We start from the raw sequence: 18,386 nt of genomic DNA, 5'->3' as shown, positions 1-18,386 counted from the left end.
ATGTTAGGGAGCCAAGCAGGGCAGCCGCATAAGGTACTTGGGCTGCACACTGCACTAGGGACGAGCAGGGGCTCAGTCTGCCTAGACAGCATGGTGCTTTAGAAAAGTTGTCACAAACGCACTGTAGGGAGTCGAATCATATCCCCTCACCCCAAATTCGTGTCCATCCAGAGCTCAGAATGTGACCTGATTTGGAAATTGGGTCTTTACAGAGTAATTGATTGAGAATCTCAGGATAAAATCATCCAGGATTTAGGGTGGACCCTAAGTCCAATGGCTGGTGTCCTTATAAGAAGAGGACATAGCCTGACCTGCGGTGGCGCAGTGGGTAAAAGCATTGACCTGGAAATGCTGAGGTCGCTGGTTCAAAACCCTGGGCTTCCCTGGTCAAGGCACATATGGGAGTTGATGCTTCCTGCTCCTCCCTCCCTTCTCTTTCTCTCTATCTCTTTCTCTCTCTAAAATGAATAAATAAAATCTTTAAGAAGAGGACATAGGGGCGAGGCCATGTGAAGACAGAGGCGTCATTGGTAGTGATGCAGCCCCAAGCCAAGGAATGCTGAGCATTGCCGGCGACTACTGGAAGTGGGCAGGGGGCAAGGAGAAACCCTCCCCTAGAGCCCTCAGCGGGACGAGCCTGCCAACACCTTGAGTTTACACTTCTGTCCTCCAGCACCAGCAGAGGACCGGTTTCTGCTGTTTAAGCCACCCAGGTCGTGCTCCTTTGTGATGGCAGCCCCCCGGACCCTGATACGGGCACCATGTAGGCCTCAGAAGTCCGGGGCTGAGAGCAGGACGTGGCAAAGAACCAAGACAGTGAAAGGAGACGGGGTTAGAGCAAGATGAGACGGCCGAGTGGAGAGACAGACAGACACAGGATGCAGGACCCTTCCCCCACCTTGAGGGCTGCCCAAGTCCAAGCGGCCCACAGCAGGGGCTGTCCTGGAGTCACCCCGGAGGAGGCAGCCCTTCCGTGGGCACACACACCTCAATGGAGTTCCTCCCAGGGTGCTCAGTGGCTAGCAGCTTGTCTCCCTCGCTGTGCAGTTTATTGATTCTCTCCTCTTTGACCTCCAGGTTCCGGTTGATGAAGTTCTGCAGTGGTCAGGGCAGGACAGCGAGGGGCTCAGCGTTCAGCCTGGCAGCACCGTGCTCCCTCCTGGGCCCCCACCCCTCCCCTGAGGCCCCGGCACCCACCTCGTACTGGCGCCGGCGGCTGGGGTAGTCAAGGTTGCGGTCACTCCAGTCGTACTGCATGCGGCCCTTGGCCTGCTGGTCCAGCCAGTACAGCTCGTTGGTGCAGCGCTGCATGTAGTCCTGCAGCGAGCTCAGGTGCTGCTGCCGTGCCTGCGACGCCGCCTGGGGGTGGGGGACAGCACTGAGGCCTCCCTCCACACCTACCGCGTCCAGCTGGCGCTTAGCCGAACCCCCCTCGGCTGAGTCACTGACCCTCCAAAACTCACTCATTCATTCAGCAAACATTTACTGAGCGCCCGCTAAGTGCCGGGCATTGCTCCAGGCGCTGCAGATACCGCAGCGAACAAAACAGGCAGAACCTTCATGGAACTGACATTTTTGCGAAGCCTCTGTTTACTCATCGGCACAATGGGGACGATGACAACCCTGATCTCGTAGGGCACAAAGTCCGGCACATAGCTGGTGTTCAATAAACACGAGCAACTCCAGATCATCACATAGAGGGCTAGAGAGCAGCAGCAAACTGCCAGGGCTTTAACATCTGAGAAGAGGTGGGGCGCGCAGGGAGGACGGGGAAGGAGAGGGGACAGCTGCATCCTGCTCTGCACATGAGAGCAGCAGTTAACCCACACATGGGGTCGCCGTGAGCCCAAACCGTGCTAAGGTCTTCTCCAACATTAACTACTGCCATCTGCAAAGCAATCCAGTGAGGCGGGGACTCACAGTAACCCCACTTTACAGATAAGGAAACCGAGACTCCAGTAGCTCATTCAAGGTCTCCCCACTGGCCAGGAGTGCCAGCAGCCTGGCCCCAGAGCCTGCTAATGGCTGTGCTCTAACTCCCTCATCCCCATATCTGAGGTGTTTGAAATGTCTGCAATAAGACAGCATTTATGCGTCACTTGTGTGGTTTTAAAAGAATGCGTCCTTTAACGGTTTTTTGTTCTTTAAAGGTTTTGAAAAGGGAAATAGAAAACTTTTGTTTATAAAGTACATGGCATCATAGTTGGCACAGAGCAGGTGCTTAATAAAGAAATAAGAAGCAAAGCAAACTGGAGGAGAGGCTGCCTCCCAACAGACAAATGGGATCTCCTGGGGTTTTCCGTGAGCACAGGGCGACTGGGCACCTCTCAGGCAGGGGCACGGGTACCATCTCTTCCCACGTCACCTCCCTCCGTTCTGTTTGAAATGTTACTGCACACGCTTCCTGTCCCAGCCCCTCCCACCGCGTTCTCACCAGCAGCTTCTGGTACTTGGCCTGGAGTTCACTGTTCTGCTCCTGCGGACAGAGCCAACGACAGGGGTTAGGGTGGGGTGCAGTGTGAGCCGCTCCTTTCCCAGGTCCCCTCTGCCGCCGGCGCCCACCTTGGCCAGGTGGGGCCCGATGGCCTTGACCTCGTTGTGGAAGATGTTGTGCTGCTCCACCTGGTGGTCCACCAGCGGCAGGTCTGTCCCGAAGCCCTGGCTGCTCAGCTTGTCCTGGGAGGGCAGGACACAGACAAGGCATGCAGGGTGTGGGCCAGGGGCCGGGGACTCCACCTCACAGGGCCAGCCAAGGGTGAGTGAAGTGGCCCCGTGAGGGAGCTAGGGAGAGGTTGACACCTTTATCTACACACGTCCTCTCATTTAATCTGACAGCACCCTCAGAGGCTCCCCTGGTCACCGGGTCCATTTGGCAGACGGCTCAGCCAGGGGGTGCGCTGGCCCGGGCTCCCGCGGGCGCACCTCTCCACAGTGGAGATGGGCTGGTGAGGGGGGCACGGGAAGGACAGTGGCTGGCTAGAAATCTGCCAGCCTGCCAGGACCCCCAGGAGAAAGGGCTGGAGGGCAATCCCTGGAGGGTCCCGGAGGGTCCCAATCTCTGTCGCTTCTGCTGCGGGACTCTGGGCGAGGCACTGCACCTCTCTGAGCCTCGCAATTCTCATCGACACACACATCAGAAAACGTCGGGACGTGACTCCCTCCCGGCATGGCGGTGGTGACATTAAACGGTGGGGTTCTCCCCGACACACACGGCCCCTCCGGGCTGAGTCTGGGCCGTACCAGCTTCTCTTCCACCAGCGCCTCCCAGTTGACCGGCGGGTCCACCCCCTTCACCGCCAGGTTGTAGATCTGCTTGTGCTTCCCACGGAGGTGAGCCACGCGCTCCTTCAGCTGGCGGATGCTGAGTGGGGAGAGGGGCCAGGCCTGGTTAGCGGGCTAGTCGGCAGGGGCCCCCAACCACGACTTTGTGTCCAGTGTCCTGGAAGGACAGGGTGACAGGGGGGCCCTTGGGTTCCAGACAAACACTCGCTCCTTCCTCCTGTCCCCTTTCCTTCATCCTCCTCCCATTAACGCTTCCCCAGGGCCTACTGTGTGCCCAAAACCAGTGGTCCCCAACCCCCGGGACGCGGACCGGTACCGGTCCGTGGGCCATTTGGTACCGGTCTGCAGAAAAAGAATAAATAATTTACATGATTTCCGTTTTATTTATATTTAAGCCTGAACAATGTTTTATTTTTTAAAAATGACCAGATTCCCTCTGTTACATCTGTCTAAGACTCACTCTTGACGTTTGTCTTGGTCATGTGATACATTCATCCGTCCCAGCCTAAAGGCCAGTTCATGAAAATATTTTCTGACATTAAACCGGCCCGTGGCCCAAAAAAGGTTGGGGACCACTGCCCTAAACCATAGAAGCTTCTGGAATAAACAGGCAGGTCCACTGCTCTCTGGAGCCCACGATCTAGCACGGGCCATGGGAGTAGTGTGGGGCATGACAGGAACAAGCACAGGGACCTATGGGGCACTGAGAGACCCTTGTCCCTGCTGGCCTGGATGCCTATTTATCCACATCACAGCTATGAGAAGAGCCCCGAGTAGGAAGCCAGGAGGGAAAGCATGTTCAAAAGCCCAGAGGTCAGGAAGCTGTGTGACTCTGGGCTAGGCGCCGCACCTCTCTGAGCCTCCCTATGCGCATCAACACAAACATCAGAAAATACCGGGAACATGCCTCCCTCACAGCATGACTATGGTGACATTAAATGGTGCAGTTCTCCCCCTAAACACACGGTCCCTCCCCAGACAAGCACAGTAGTCGGGAAGCCGGGGTCACACTGTGACCAGAACAGGGAACACCAGTACTCTGAGTTGTCTCCACAACTGCAAGATGGGTTGTCACGAGACTAACGAAGTGTAAGGCCCGGCCCCGGCATCGAGGTCACCCTCAAGAAACCCTGACGCGTCTCCTGAGTGCCGAGTGGGCTGCGGCCTGCCTGCCCCGGCCCGGAGCGGCCCCCTTGGAACCTGAAGCAGAAGCGACCTACTCCTCGGCGATCATGTCCCCCTGGGGATGCTTCATGTGCTTGGCGATGGCCGTGTCCGCCTCCAGCACGTACAGCAGCTTCTCCGAGTCCGATACCTTCTGCAGGGTCAGGTCCCGGTGCTCAGGCTGCCGGCCCTCCTGCAGCCGGGCCAGGTCCTGCGAGGGTCACAGGGAGGGAAGACATCGGACAGGGACTCAGTGGATGATGCAGGGACGGGAGGGACGGGAGGGATGGGAGCAGAGGGGCCACAGGGGACTCCCCGGCCCTGTGCATCCTCTCCTCCCGCCACTCAGCTAACAGAGCCCAAACGCCTAGTCGCGCGGGGCTCCAGGATGCAGCCCAGCTCAGTGGGGGGACCACCAGAAAGGCATGTCAACGGATGAGCCTCACAAAGGTCGTTGCAAGTCTGTACAAGTCGGTGTTTACCAAGGAGACACACCAGAGGTGGAACGAGGGGGACCTGCTTAGCTCCGGGGGTCAGTGAGGCCCCTCTGAGGTGGTGACACAAGGTCAGAATGAAGGCTGAAAGGGGAAAGTGTTCTAGGCAGAACCTGTGCAAAGGCCCTGAGGTACGAAAGGGCGAGCTGTGATCGAAGCTCTGACAGGAACCTGAGCACAGAATGGCTCTGTGGGTGGGGGTGACACGACCCCGCCTATCCTTAAAAGAGATGCCTCGTGGGGCGCCGCGGGGAGAAGGCGCAAGCGGAGAGGGCAGGCAGCAACGGTGACAGCGCGCAGGTGAGAGCTGAGGGTGGCCCTCACTGGGACATGGCGAGAATGAACGAAGTGCGTGGACATCTGGGAGGAACAACCAGTTAAGCCGCTGAGTCCAGGGTCTTGCTCGTCTTGGGAAGAACAACGACCTGGCAGTCAGGGTAGCAGGTTTCTAAACACAGCCCGTTAATGCACTTAAATCAACACTTATGAAGATGGCTGGGCACTGTGCCAGGCCTCGGAGACCCCAGGCCGGCAGGGGTGGCGATGACAAGTCAGTGACTGGGCTGAGGACAGACTGAGTGTAACACAGGCTCCTACAGGGGGCCAGGCCCACCCCTTGCTGGGTCTCAGGGTCCCCATCTCTGCAATGGGAATAAGAAAAATACTTGCTTCAGAAGAGGCGTGACAGTGGACTGAGGAATCTCACGCAGGGACTCCTGATACACTGTCACGGAAGAGCCTCGGAGATGAAGCAGAGTGAGACAAGCCAGGCACAAAGGGCTACGTCATGTAGGGATCCATTTATGTGAACTGTCCCGAGTCAACTGGTCCGTAGAGACAGAACCGAGGTGGGCGGAGTCAGGGGCTGGACGGGCGCGGGGACCGACAGTCAGTGGGCACAAGAGACCCTACTGGAGGCCGGAAACCAATGAGGGACACGGCTGTACCACGCGGTGAAGTGACTCAGACTCTTTGCACGGTATGCTTGAAGTGGAAGCACTTTCTGACATGTAAAATAAGCCTCGATAAAGCTATTACAAAAGGAGAAGAAAGAATGGAAGAAACAGCCAAAGAAAAAAGGAGTACACGGAGGTGACAGTACAGAATCAAGACATAACTTCCTTTCAGAAGAAATGGTGTCCGAGCTCTCTTTCCTGGTCAACTCCAGGAGGGCCAGAGGCCAGCGGGGCTTGGAGGCGAGGCCCAGGCGACAGAAGGCCAAGGGGACTGGGCCATCTCCCCAGCCAGTTAAAAAACAACAACACATCATGGTTCTAGGCTTGCGTGGAATTTTATCTGCTCCCTCATCACCAGCTGATCTGAAGCTCTTCTGAGCAGTTATAGTGTCAGAGATTAATTTCACAAAAGGAGGAAGTAAATTAATCATTACCTAATTCAAGCAAGCCCTCTCAAAACATGCTAATCAAGATGAGAAAGGAACTTCTAGCTGCGAGAGGCCTTGTGGGTGTCCAAGAGTTCAGAGTGAGGCCGAGCTGAGATGGCGAGAGAGTGGGCGCGGCCGGCCGTTACCTCTGGGGACATTGCTAAGAAAGGTCACAAGGGAGCTTTCTGGGAAACGTTTCCTACCTCGACCTTCGCAGTGGTTACGTGGGTGCCTGCTGATGGCAAAGCTCAGGGGCTGAACTCTTTGGATGCTTCCTACATGCCTTATACAAGTTACACTGATATATCTAATACATTCCACATACAGTGAAGGACAGGTGGGTGACAGAGCCAACCAGTGGACGTCACAGTGGACTCCAGGTGGTGACAGGGATCTGGCTGTAGTCCATGCAATCTTAAAAATTTGGATAGCCTGCCTGACCTGTGGTGGCACAATGGGATAGAGCATCAACCTGGAACGCTGAGGTCGCCGGTTCGAAACCCTGGGCTTGCCTGGTCAAGGCACATATGGGAGTTGATGCTTCCTGCTCCTCCTCTCTCTCTCTCTCTCTCTCTCTCTCTCTCTCTCTCTATATATATATATATATATATATATATATATATATATATATATATATATCTCCTCTCTAAAAATAGAATAAATAAAGTCTTTAAAAAAAATTTTTTTTTGGATAGCCTGACCAGGCGGTGGCACAGTGGATAAAGCGTCAGACTGGGATGCGGAGGACCCAGGTTCGAGACCCTGAGGTCGCCAGCTTGAGCACAGGTTCATCTGGTTTGAGCAAAGCTCACCAGCTTGGACCCAAGGTCACTGGTTCGAGCAAGGGGTTACTCAGTCTGCTGAAGGCCCACGGTCAAGGCACATATGAGAAAGCAATCAATGAACAACTAAGATGTTGCAATGAAAAACTAATGATTGATACTTCTCATCTCTTTCCGTTCCTGTCTGTCTGTCCCTATCTATCCCTCTCTCTGACTCTGTCTCTGTAAAAAAATAAATAAATAAAAAAAAATTAAAATATTTTTAAAAAATTGGATAAACACAAAAGTCCACACACTGAATGATCCTGTTTATAGGAAATATTCAGAATAGGTGTAGCACATTAGTGACTACCAGGGGCTGGGAGGAGTGACTGCCAATGCGTGTAGGGCTTCCCCATGGGGGACAAAACTGCCTTGGAACTAGACAGAGGTGGTGGCGGCACCGCACTGCAGCATGCTGCCTGTCACTGAAGTATTCAGTCAAAATGGTTATTTTTTGTTATGCCCATCTCACTTCAGTAAAAAATAGGGAAATTCCACAGAACTTCAGGCTAATACAATCAATAATAATGTTTCCTTCTGCAAAAAGACAGAAAGAGAAGACAGAAAAAATTAGTCCGCGCACTCTTTTTTTATTATTATTATTTAATTTTCCTATTGATTTGAGAGAGAGAGAGGAAAGGGGGTAGAGGTGGGAGAGAGGGAGTGGGAGTGAGGGGGAGGGAGAGTGGGGGTGGGAGAGAGGGAGGAGGGACACAGGGGAGGGGAGAGAGAGAGGAGGGACAGAGGGGGAGGGAGAGGGGGGAGGAACAGAGGGAGGAGGGACAGAGGGGGAGGGAGAGAAGGAGGGAGAGTGGGGGTGGGAGAGAGGGAGGAGGGACAGAGGGGGAGGCAGAGAGGGAGGAGGGACAGAAGGAGAGGGAGAGAGGGAGGAGGGACAGAGGGGGAGGGGGAGGGGGAGGAACAGAGGGAGGAGGGACAGAGGGAGAGAGGGAGGAGGGACAGAGGAGAAGGGAGAGAAGAAGGAGGGACAGAGGGGAAGGGAGAGAGAGAGGAGGGACAGAGGGGGAGGGAGAGAAGAAGGAGGGACAGAGGGGGAGAGAGGGAGGAGGAACAGAGGGGAAGGGAGAGAGAGAAGAGGGACAGAGGGGGAGGGAGAGAGGGAGGAAGGACAGAGGGGGAGGGAGAGAGGGAGGAGGGACAGAGGGGGAGGGAGAGAGAGAAGAGGGACAGAGGGGGAAGGAGAGAGAGAAGAGGGACAGAGGGGGAGGGAGAGAGGGAGGAAGGACAGAGGGGGAGGGAAGAGAGGGAGGAGGGACAGAGGGGGAGGGAAGAGAGGGAGGAGGGACAAAGGGGAAGGGAGAGAGGGAGGAAGGACAGAGGGGGAGGGAAGAGAGGGAGGAGGGACAAAGGGGAAGGGAGAGAGGGAGGAAGGACAGAGGGGAAGGGAGAGAGGGAGGAGGAACAGAGGGGGAGGGAGAGAGGGAGGAGGGACAGAGAAGAGGGAGAAAGGGAAGAGGGACAGAGGGGGAGGGAGAGAGGGAGGAAGGACAGAGGGGGAGGGAAGAGAGGGAAGAGGGACAGAGGGGGAGGGAGAGAGGGAGGAGGGACAGAGGGGGAGGGAAGAGAGGGAGGAAGGACAGAGGGGAAGGGAGAGAGGGAGGAGGGACAGAGGGGGAGGAGGAGAGGGAGGAGGGACAGAGGGGGAGGGAGAGAGGGGGAGAAGCATCAATTCTCTGTTCTCCCTAGTTTAGTTGCTCACTCCCATTTAGTTGTGCATTCATAAGTTGCTTCTCATATGTGTCCTGACTGGGGATCGAACCTGTGACCTTGGCACACAAGATGACGCTCTATCCACTGAGCCAGCCAGCCATAACCTAGCACATACAATCTTCAAAACATGGTATCTTTTTTCAAGTTTGTTCAAAGTTAAACAACAGTTCAAAATTATCTTCCAAATACATTGTCATTAGTTTTGAGTCATTACTCTAAGCAAATAAACCGAGATAGTGAGACCCTATTTACACACACACACACACACACACACACACACACACACACACACCTGAGGAAAGGTCAGATACACTAAAATGTTAATAGCTGATAGATCTCTCTGGTGGTGGAATTATGCATGATTTTAATTTGCTTCCTTATACTTGTTTATCAGTTCTGAAATGTCCATAAAGGACACATATTACTTTTATTAGGAGAAAAAAAGGACACACCCAAAAAGCTGTTTTCATTTTAGGAAGAACACACCATGACAGCAGCATGATAAAAGAGGAGTGCAATGTTGCAAGCGGAGCTGGTAGGAGGGTGCAGCCTGGAGGGAAAAGGGGCTGGCACTGAGGCGGGAGAGGCGGAGGCGGAGGTGGAGGTGGACCCGGCAGGTGTGGGCAAGGAAGGAGGGGAGAAGAGGGGAGGGGAGGGGAGGGGAGGGGAGAAGAGGGGAGGGGAGGGGAGGGGAGGGGAGAGGTGGAAGGGAAGGGAGAGGAGGGAAGGGGAGAGGAGGGGAGAGGTGGAAGGGAAGGGAGAGGAGGGAAGGGGAGAGGAGGGGAGAGGTGGAAGGGAAGGGAGAGGAGGGAAGGGGAGAGGAGGGGAGAGGTGGGAGGGAAGGGAGAGGAGGGGAAGGGAGAGGAGGGGAGAGGTGGGAGGGAAGGAGAGGAGGGGAGGGGAGAAGAGAGGAGGGGAGAGGAGGGGAGAGGTGGGAGGGAAGGGAGAGGAGCGGAGGGGAGAGGAGGGGAGGGGAGAGGAGGGAGAGGAGGGGAGAGAAGAGAAGGGAGAGGAGGGGAGGGGAGAGGAGGGGAGGGGAGAGGAGGGGAGGGGAGAGGAGGGAAGGGAGAGGAGGGGAGAGAAGAGAAGGGAGAGGAGGGGAGGGGAGAGGAGGGGAGGGGAGAGGAGGGGAGAGAAGAGAAAGGAGAGGAGGGGAGGGGAGAGGAGGGGAGAGGAGGGGAGAGAAGAGAAGGGAGAGGAGGGGAGGGGAGAGGAGGGGAGGGGAGAGGAGGGAGGGGAGAGGAGGGAAGGGAGAGGAGGGGAGAGGAGGGGAGAGAAGAGAAGGGAGAGGAGGGGAGGGGAGAGGAGGGGAGGGGAGAGGAGGGGAGAGAAGAGAAGGGAGAGGAGGGGAGGGGAGAGGAGGGGAGGGGAGAGAAGGGAGAGGAGGGGAGAGGAGAGAAGGGAGAGGAGGGGAGAGGAGAGAAGGGAGAGGAGGGGAGAGGAGAGGAGGGAGAGGAGGGGAGAGGAGGGGAGAGAAGAGAAGGGAGAGGAGGGGAGGGGAGAGGAGGGGAGGGGAGAGAAGGGAGAGGAGGGGAGAGGAGAGAAGGGAGAGGAGGGGAGAGGAGAGGAGGGAGAGGAGGGGAGAGGAGAGAAGGGAGAGGAGGGGAGAGGAGAGAAGGGACAGGAGAGGAGGGGAGAGGAGGGGAGGGAAGGAAGAGGAGAGGAGGGGAGAGGAGGGGAGGGGAGAGAAGGGAGAGGAGGGGAGAGGAGGGAAGGGAGAGGAGGGGAGGGGAGAGGAGGGGAGAGGTGGGAGGGAAGGAAGAGGAGGGGAGAGGTGGGGAGGGGAAGGTACCAGGCAGGGCGCAGACTTCCCACTCACCTTTCCGGCCCCTATATCTCGCTGCCAGCTGTGCCACCCCCGGCCCACCCAGTCCCTCTGGTCCCTGGGTTGCCTGGGACTGGCCCTTGGGTCGGTGGACACATGGGTGGTCAGAGGGAGGAGAAGCCACGGCTGCCCTGGGGACAGCTCTAGGACCGGCCAGACCTTGAACTCCCCTGTGAGCTGCCCACCTGCAGTCCCCCACTCCTCTTAGTCGCCCCCTGGGTAGAAGGCAGATGAAATACAGACCTGCCAGTTAAATTTGAATTTCAGATAAACAACAATAAATTCTGTACTATAAATATTTCCCAAATAGTACATGAAACATATTTATACCAAAAACATTTTTTTATTTGCTCTGAGACTCAAATGTAACCGGATACCCTATATTTTTACTGGCTAAATGTGGCAATCCCACCGCTGGGATGCTTCTGGGGCCAGCTCTGTCACCGACCAGTTACCCTGCCCTCTCTGAACCTCAGTTTCTCTGACTATAAAATGGGTATAAACCTAACTGCGCTGGGCTGGTGGAGATTTCACCGTGGCAGCTCACAGTCTGAGCGCAGTTCCAGAGTCCCACGTGGTACAGAATCCTTAGGAGCACCTGTAACTCAGGGCTGTGGTTATCCCCACGTTACAGAGAGGAAAAGGAAACTGAGGCACAGAGAGGGAAAGTGATTCTCCCAGCTACTTGGTCTCTCTTCTCTGAAAAAGGAGGAGGATCCTGTGAGTCTGAGTGATGGCCGTGGTCGTATGAGAGGTAAGAACGATGATATTGATGAGCCCTGTGCTACAGCTGCACAATCTCATTGTCTCTCTCTTTTTTTTTTTTTTTTTTACAGAGACAGAGAGTCAGAGTGAGGGATAGACAGGGACAGACAGACAGGAACAGAGAGATGAGAAGCATCAATCATTAGTTTTTCATTGCGCATTGCGACACCTTAGTTGTTCATTGATTGCTTTCTCATATGTGCCTTGACTGTGGGCCTTCAGCAGACCGAGTAACCCCTTGCTCAAGCCAGCGACCTTGGTTCCAAGCTGGTGAATTTTTGCTCAAACCAGATGAGCCCACGCTCAAGCTGGCGACCTCGGGGTCTCGAACCTGGGTCCTTCCGCATCTCAGTCCAACGCTCTATCTACTGCACCACCGCCTGGTCAGGCAATCTCATTGTCTCTTTACAGCAGTTTGGGTGACAGGGACGATCATGCTGACCCTTTCAGATGCAATCACATGATCAGAGACATAAGGTGACTGGCCCAAGGTCACACAGTAAATGGCAAAAAGGATCTTCCTGAGCCAGTGGTTTTCTTCCAGGACCCAGAAGCTGCAGGAACTTAGTACCTGGGCTGGTGGGCTGGTGCTAACAGCCATTACGAGGTTCCTCAGTTTTCCTACCTTGGCACTGTTAACATTTGAGGCGGAATCGCTCAGCGGGGGACATCCTGTGCATTATAGAGTGTTTAGTAGCATCCCCCAGTTGTGACAGCTAAAAATGCCTTTGAAGGTGGTCCCAGGTCCCCTAGTGGGCAGAATGACCGTAGGTGGAAACCTCTGGGTCCGACAAGCCCCTGGTCAGAGAGGGACTGGAGGCTCAGGAGGGCACCCGGGTGGGTGGGGGGCACTCACACTCTGCATCTTGGCCTCCGTATCCACGATGTTCTTCTCCACCTGGTCGGCATTCTTCTGCAGCTGGTCGATCAGCTCTGACAGCTCCTTGTTCGAGATGCTGCGGGCAGGAGGGGAGGAGGTGAGCTGAGGGACCGTGTCCCCACCAGGGCCCTGGGCCCCCCGGGCTGTCCCCAGGCTCAGGCTCTGAGCAGCCGCTGCCCAGGGAGCCGCAGGTGGAGCTTGGCTGCTCCCCAGGGTGAAGTCACTGAAGCCCCAGGAACAAGCCAGCACCTGGGTGGGGGGAATGGCCCCCGCTTGGCGCATGCGCTCGGATGATTCTATTTCGCCAAGCTGGCAGAGCACCATCACTCTTTCTCCTTTTCTCATATTTTGTATTGAGAGATAATTCACAAACTATTAAACTCACCCTTTTAAAGTATATAATACAGGAGGGGGTGGGGGGAAGGGTATAAAGAGGGACAAATAGAAGGTGACGGAAAATGATTTGACTTTGGGTGATGGGTACACAACATAATCGACTGTTCAAACGCTAGAGAAATGTTTACCTGAAACTTATGTACTCTTTTGATCAAAGTTACCCTGTTAAAGTTCATTTTCTAAATAAAAATTTAAAAAGTATATAATTCAGTGCTTTTTAATTATGTTCAAGGTTATATAACTATTATCACTATATAATTCCAGAACATTTTCATCACCCCCAAAAGAAACCCCATATCCTTTTTTTTTTTTTTTTTTTTTTAATTTGTGATTTTGGGAGAGGTATTTTTCCAAAGTTAGAAGTGGGAGGCAGTCAGACAGACTCCTGCATGTGCCCAACCGGGATCCACCTGGCATGCCCACCAGGGGGCAATGCTCTGCCCATCTGGGGTGTTGCTCTGTTGCAAGCTGAGCTATTCTAGCACCTGAGGCAGAAGCCTTGGAGCCGTCTTCAGTGCCTGGGCCAACTTTGCTCCAATGGAGCCTTGGCTGCGGGAGGGGAAGAGAGAGACAGAGAGGAAGGAGAGGGAGAGGGGTGGAGAAGCAGATGGGCGCTTCTCCTGTGTGCCCTGGCCGGGAATCGAACCTGAGACTTCCACACACCGGGCCAATGCTCTACTGCTGAGCCAACCGGCCAGGGCCCCCATATCATTTTTTTTTAGTCAGAGACAGACAGAGACAGATAGGCAGGAAGGGAGAGAGATGAGAAGCATCAACTCATAGTTGCAGCACCTTAGTTGTTCATTCATTGTTTCTCATACCTGCCTTGACGGGGGCTCCAGCTGAGCCAATGACCCCTTGCTCAAGCCAGCGACCCTGAGCTTCAAGCCAGCGACCTTGGGCTCAAGCCAGAGACCACAGGGTCATGTCTATGATTAAAACCCCATATCCTTTTTTTAAAAAATTATTTATTTACTTATTTATTTCAGAGACAGAGCGAGAGTCAGAGAGAGGGATAGATAGGGACAGACAGGAATAGAAAGAGATGAGAAGCATCAATCATCAGTTTTTCGTTGCAACACCTTAGTTGTTCGTTGATTGCTTTCTCATATGTGCCTTGACTGTGGGCCTTCAGCAGACCGAGTAACCCCTTGCTCGAGTCAGCGACCTTGGGTCCAAGCTGGTGAGTTTTTTCTCACACCAGATGAGCCCACGCTCAAGCTGGCGACCTCGGGGTCTCGAACCTGGGTCCTTCCGCATCCCAGTCCAATGCTCTATCCACTGCGCCACCGCCTGGTCAGGCACCCCATATCCTTTTTATGGCCAAATAAAATCCCATGGCACAGACAGCTCACATCTTGTTTAGCCATTCATCAGCTGTTGGACATTTGGGTTGTGTCCACTTTTGGGTGTTATAAATCATGCTACTGTGAACGTCGGTACAAGTTTTTGTGCATGCACCCTTATTGTTAAATACCTGATACTTTTCTGTCAATCTACAGACCCTTTACATTTAAATAAACTTACTTAAAAGGTGAACTTGAGTTCTGCATCATAAACAGAAAGCCACAAACCTTTGCCATAAATGGAGGTAACCACCAAAGTCAGCCCCATGGAACTAAAATGACCGCATCCAGTTCTAACTGCACGCATGGCGGCTGGCACATGTCAAGGCCGGCTCTGCCCCTCTAGCTTCAAGCAGAGCTCGGCGCATAGCACAGCCAAGTCAGAGCAGTGTCAGCACCACGCCGAGACTTTCTCTTAGATGTTCTCAGGGGTTCTGAGACCTGAAACAGCTTTCTTACGTGGCGTTTCTGCATCCTCTCCTGTCACAGAAATCCCCAGATCGCATCCCAGACCACTCGCAGACACGATCATGATGAGGAAGACCTTAGCCCCGGAATCAGATGTGGGTGTGGCTGTGTGACTTGGCCAAGCTGCTGTACCTCTCTGTGCCTCTGCTTCCACTCTCAGATGGAATAGCTGTACCTGTCCCGGTGGGGTGTCATGAATGGGAGTGAGGTCATACAGGCAAAGAGCTGGACCTCTCGTAAGTCTCACAAAGGGCTGTGATTATTGTTGGTGAGGAGCCGCCTTACTGATGGTTGTCCAGCCCCACCTTTGCTGTTGTTTCCTTTAAACAAAGGTAGGAAAAAAGACCAGAGAGGGACAGCAACTAGGCCAATGTCACCCGCCACCCAGATGATCAAGATGAGTGCTTAGTCCCCCATCTCCGTCAAAAACCCTCTTGTACCAACTCCTGGTGGGGCCTGGGCAGTCAGGCGTCCAGAAGTTTCATTCATTCCATCTGCACTCAGTAAGTACTGAATATGTGCCAGGCCCAGAGCCGCACACAGACACAGCCTCACCCTCTGAGAATTCACCCCCTACATGCGGAGGAAATCAGCATTTACAGAAATAAGTACGAGACTGAGGCAGGCATGGCGGCTGGGGATGCGCAGAGGAGCCTCCTCACCAGCTGGGTGCAATTGGGAAGGCTTCCTGGAGGAGGTGGTAGTGGCTGGGTTCTAAAGGCTGAAGAAAGAGTTGGAGTCATGGGCAGAAGGCTCCAGTGAGGAGAGGCCATGAAAGAGACAGGTCCTGGGAGTGTCCCTTCAGTTGGGCGAGGGAAGGGCTCTTGACCTTTAAGGCGGGCTACAAGCTTTCAGAGTGGAACTCCTCAAATCAAGGCCCAGGACCCACCTACTGTAGCATGAAACCTGCAGATTCCCAGGTATAACCCAGACTTTCTGACCTGGATCTCCAGAGCCGGGCCCAGGAAGCTGCATCATTGTGGCTGTCGTTCCTACAGGTTCCCCAGGGGACCCTCACACCCTTCAGAGTCTGAGGTCCAATACTGCAGGTCCTGCTGGTACGAAGGGGGTTGGGAGGCAGAAATGGGCACAGCAAACAGAAGCTGTGTGTCTGTCCATCATGTCGCTGACCTTGCCGAGGGCCTGCGCTGTGCCAGGCCGGACACAGAAACTGGCGGAGCTGGGTGTGTGTGTGGGTGGGTGGGGGGGGGGGGGTGACAAGACCCAGGCCACACCCTCTGCAAAGGCAACCAAGGAGACAGCCTTTCCCAAAGTGGGGTCCCAGGAACCCCAGTCCTTTAAGTCACTTTTAGAATGAAGCAGTTAGGAAAACCCAACCCCTCCATAAGTTCACGGGTCAGGAAAGACTCTGAGAAGTCCTCAGCAGAGAAAGCTGGTGTTCAGCAGAGTGGCCGGAAGGTGCAGCAGAGGGGACTGTGGATGGAGGAGCTGGGTAAGGAGGAGTAAGGGCTGGGCCGCCAGGCCATGGGCCAACGCCCACCCCTCTCACTCTCACCTCGGCGTGGGCAGACCACCTGGGGAATGGGAGCACTTCCAGGCCCCTCAGCCTGGCCTGTTGAGACGTGGGGAGTCTCGATCCAAACGTTTAGCCCATGACTGTGTGGACCACCAGCAGGAGCCTGCAGGGCGCGCCAGGTGGGGGCCCTCCTCTCTCTCGGGGCCCAGCCCAGCCGCAGGTGCCTGTGGGTGTGGGGCCAGTTCCCAGTCCAGCCGCCCCAATGGCTGGGGCAAGTGTGAGGAGAGTGCCTTCTGGACCCTCCCTGGCTGGCCCATTCCTCTCGTTACAGCCCAGCACTGGAGGGGCCGTGGCGCAGAGAGGGGCGTGGAGAGCCGCAGGGCCCTGGGCTCCCGGTGGAGAGCAAAGGAGGTTCAGCAGAGTGCTCAGTCACAGAGACGGGGCTCCAAGTCCCGTGCTGCTGTTTCCTGTCTGGACCATCTCAGGCAGGCACCTTACCCTTAATGTGCCTCAGTTTCTCCACCTGCTGACTGGGGTAACCACACAGGCATCATGTCATCGGACACTTACAGACGTCAGACTGGTTTGCAGGCACTGGCCTAATAGCATCCTCACCCTAAGTCCCTGGGGGAGGCCTGTGCGCCCCTTTACAGATGAAGAGACGAAGGCTGAGAGACGTCTAGGCACTTGCCCAGGGTCACACAGCTTGTGAATGTGGAGCCAGAATTCTCATCTGGGGCGGTCTTTCTCTGGAGGCCACATGATCAAACACTGGGCCAACAGCCACTCATGGGGGAAGTCACATGAGCCGACATACAGCAACATCCCCGTCATCATGCGAGTGAGCTCATGTTTACCTTCTCCACGCCGGGCTCCCACCCACTCCTTCCTTTCATCTTCATTACAACCCTGTGAGGCGGTGCTGGTCCAGTGGGTAATCATTATTTTTCATCCCCACTTTACAGATGTGGAAACCGAGGACCAGAGAGGTTCAGTTTCAGTAACTTTCCCAAAGTCACAGAGTCATTAAATGTTGGAACTAAAATTCCAACCCAGGCGGGTCTCTTGTCCAGGCCATTAACAGCCCCATGTGACAATCCTGTAAGGGCTCCCAGCACGTAGTAGGCACCTAATATATTAACTTAAAATGTCAAGTGTCCCAAACCACAATGGGATACCACTTCTCACCCACTAGGATGGCAATAATGAAAAAGACACAATAGCAACTGTTGACAAGGATGTGGAGAAATCAGAACCCTCTGCGGGTAAGGATGCAAGACGGTGCAGCTACGCTGGCAAACAGCCTAGAAGTTCCTCAAAAGGTTAAATACCAAGTTGCTACATGGCCCAGCAATTCCACTCCTTGCTCTCTACCTAAGAGAAATGGAAACGTAGGTCCCCAGGAAAACTGTACACAAAGGCTCACAGAGCACTATTTACAATGGCTAAAAGAGTGCAAACAACCCAAATGGTCATCAATGACAGACAACAGAGTGCAGTCTAACCGCACTTGGAACACAGTTCAGCCAGAAAAGGGATGGAGTGCCGGCCCTGGCCGGTTGGCTCAGTGGTAGAGCATCGGCCTGGCGTGCAGAAGTCCCGGGTTCGATTCCTGGCCAGGGCACACAGGAGAAGCGCCCATCTGCTTCTCCCCCCCCCCCTTCCTCTCTGTCTCTCTCTTCCCCTCCTGCAGCGGAGGCTCCATTGGAGCAAAGATGGCCCAGACGCTGGGGATGGTTCCTTGGCCTCTGCCCCAGGCGCTAGAGTGGCTCTGGTCGCAACAGAGTGATGCCCGGAAGGGCAGAGCATCGCCCCCTGGTGGGCAGAGCGTCGCCCCCTGGTGGGTGTGCCGGGTGCATCCCGGTCGGGCGCATACGGGAGTCTGTCTGACTGTCTCTCCCTGCTTCCAGCTTCAGAAAAAAAAAGGGATGGAGTGCCAATAAATATGACAATACTGGGAAACCCTGACACCGTTACGCCGGACACACAAGGTCATATATTGTATAATTCCATTTATCTGAAATAGCGAACAGGCAAATCCACAGAGCTGAAAAGTGGGTGAGTGGTTGGCGGGGGCAGGGGACTGACTGCTAAAGGGGTGAGTGGTTTCCTTCTGAGGTGATGATAGCGTTCTAAAATTGATTATGGTGATGACTGTGTAATTCTGTGAATACACTAAAAACCATTGAATTGCTGTAAATAAGTGAATTGTAAGATATGTGACTTAAACATCTTTTTTTTTTTTAAGTAAGAAGAAGGGAGATAGTGAGACATACTGCTGTATGTACCCTGACCGGGATCCACCCAGCAATCCCCATCTAGGACCAATGCTTGAATCAACAAAGCTATC

The 18,386-nt window shown here is 54.5% G+C and overlaps 1 protein-coding gene across 2 annotated transcripts in view; it reads right to left on the bottom strand.

The window, feature by feature from the left end:
* Positions 1-18,386, bottom strand: part of PPL (periplakin) — a 56,037-nt gene that overhangs the window by 16,923 nt on the left and 20,728 nt on the right. For both annotated transcript variants that reach the window (XM_066382673.1, XM_066382672.1), the window contains exons 2-8: positions 12,326-12,425; positions 4,503-4,657; positions 3,241-3,361; positions 2,563-2,676; positions 2,435-2,476; positions 1,198-1,359; positions 988-1,095 (exon numbers count right to left, since the gene is read on the bottom strand). In XM_066382673.1, the coding sequence (XP_066238770.1) occupies positions 988-1,095; positions 1,198-1,359; positions 2,435-2,476; positions 2,563-2,676; positions 3,241-3,361; positions 4,503-4,657; positions 12,326-12,425 (802 nt within the window). The remainder of the gene's footprint in view (positions 1-987; positions 1,096-1,197; positions 1,360-2,434; positions 2,477-2,562; positions 2,677-3,240; positions 3,362-4,502; positions 4,658-12,325; positions 12,426-18,386) is intronic.

This window comes from Saccopteryx leptura, chromosome 4, assembly GCF_036850995.1.
Source record: "Saccopteryx leptura isolate mSacLep1 chromosome 4, mSacLep1_pri_phased_curated, whole genome shotgun sequence".
Lineage (NCBI taxonomy): Eukaryota > Metazoa > Chordata > Mammalia > Chiroptera > Emballonuridae > Saccopteryx > Saccopteryx leptura.
Note: the sequence above shows the minus strand (reverse complement) of the source record. Positions and strands in the feature narration are given on the sequence as shown.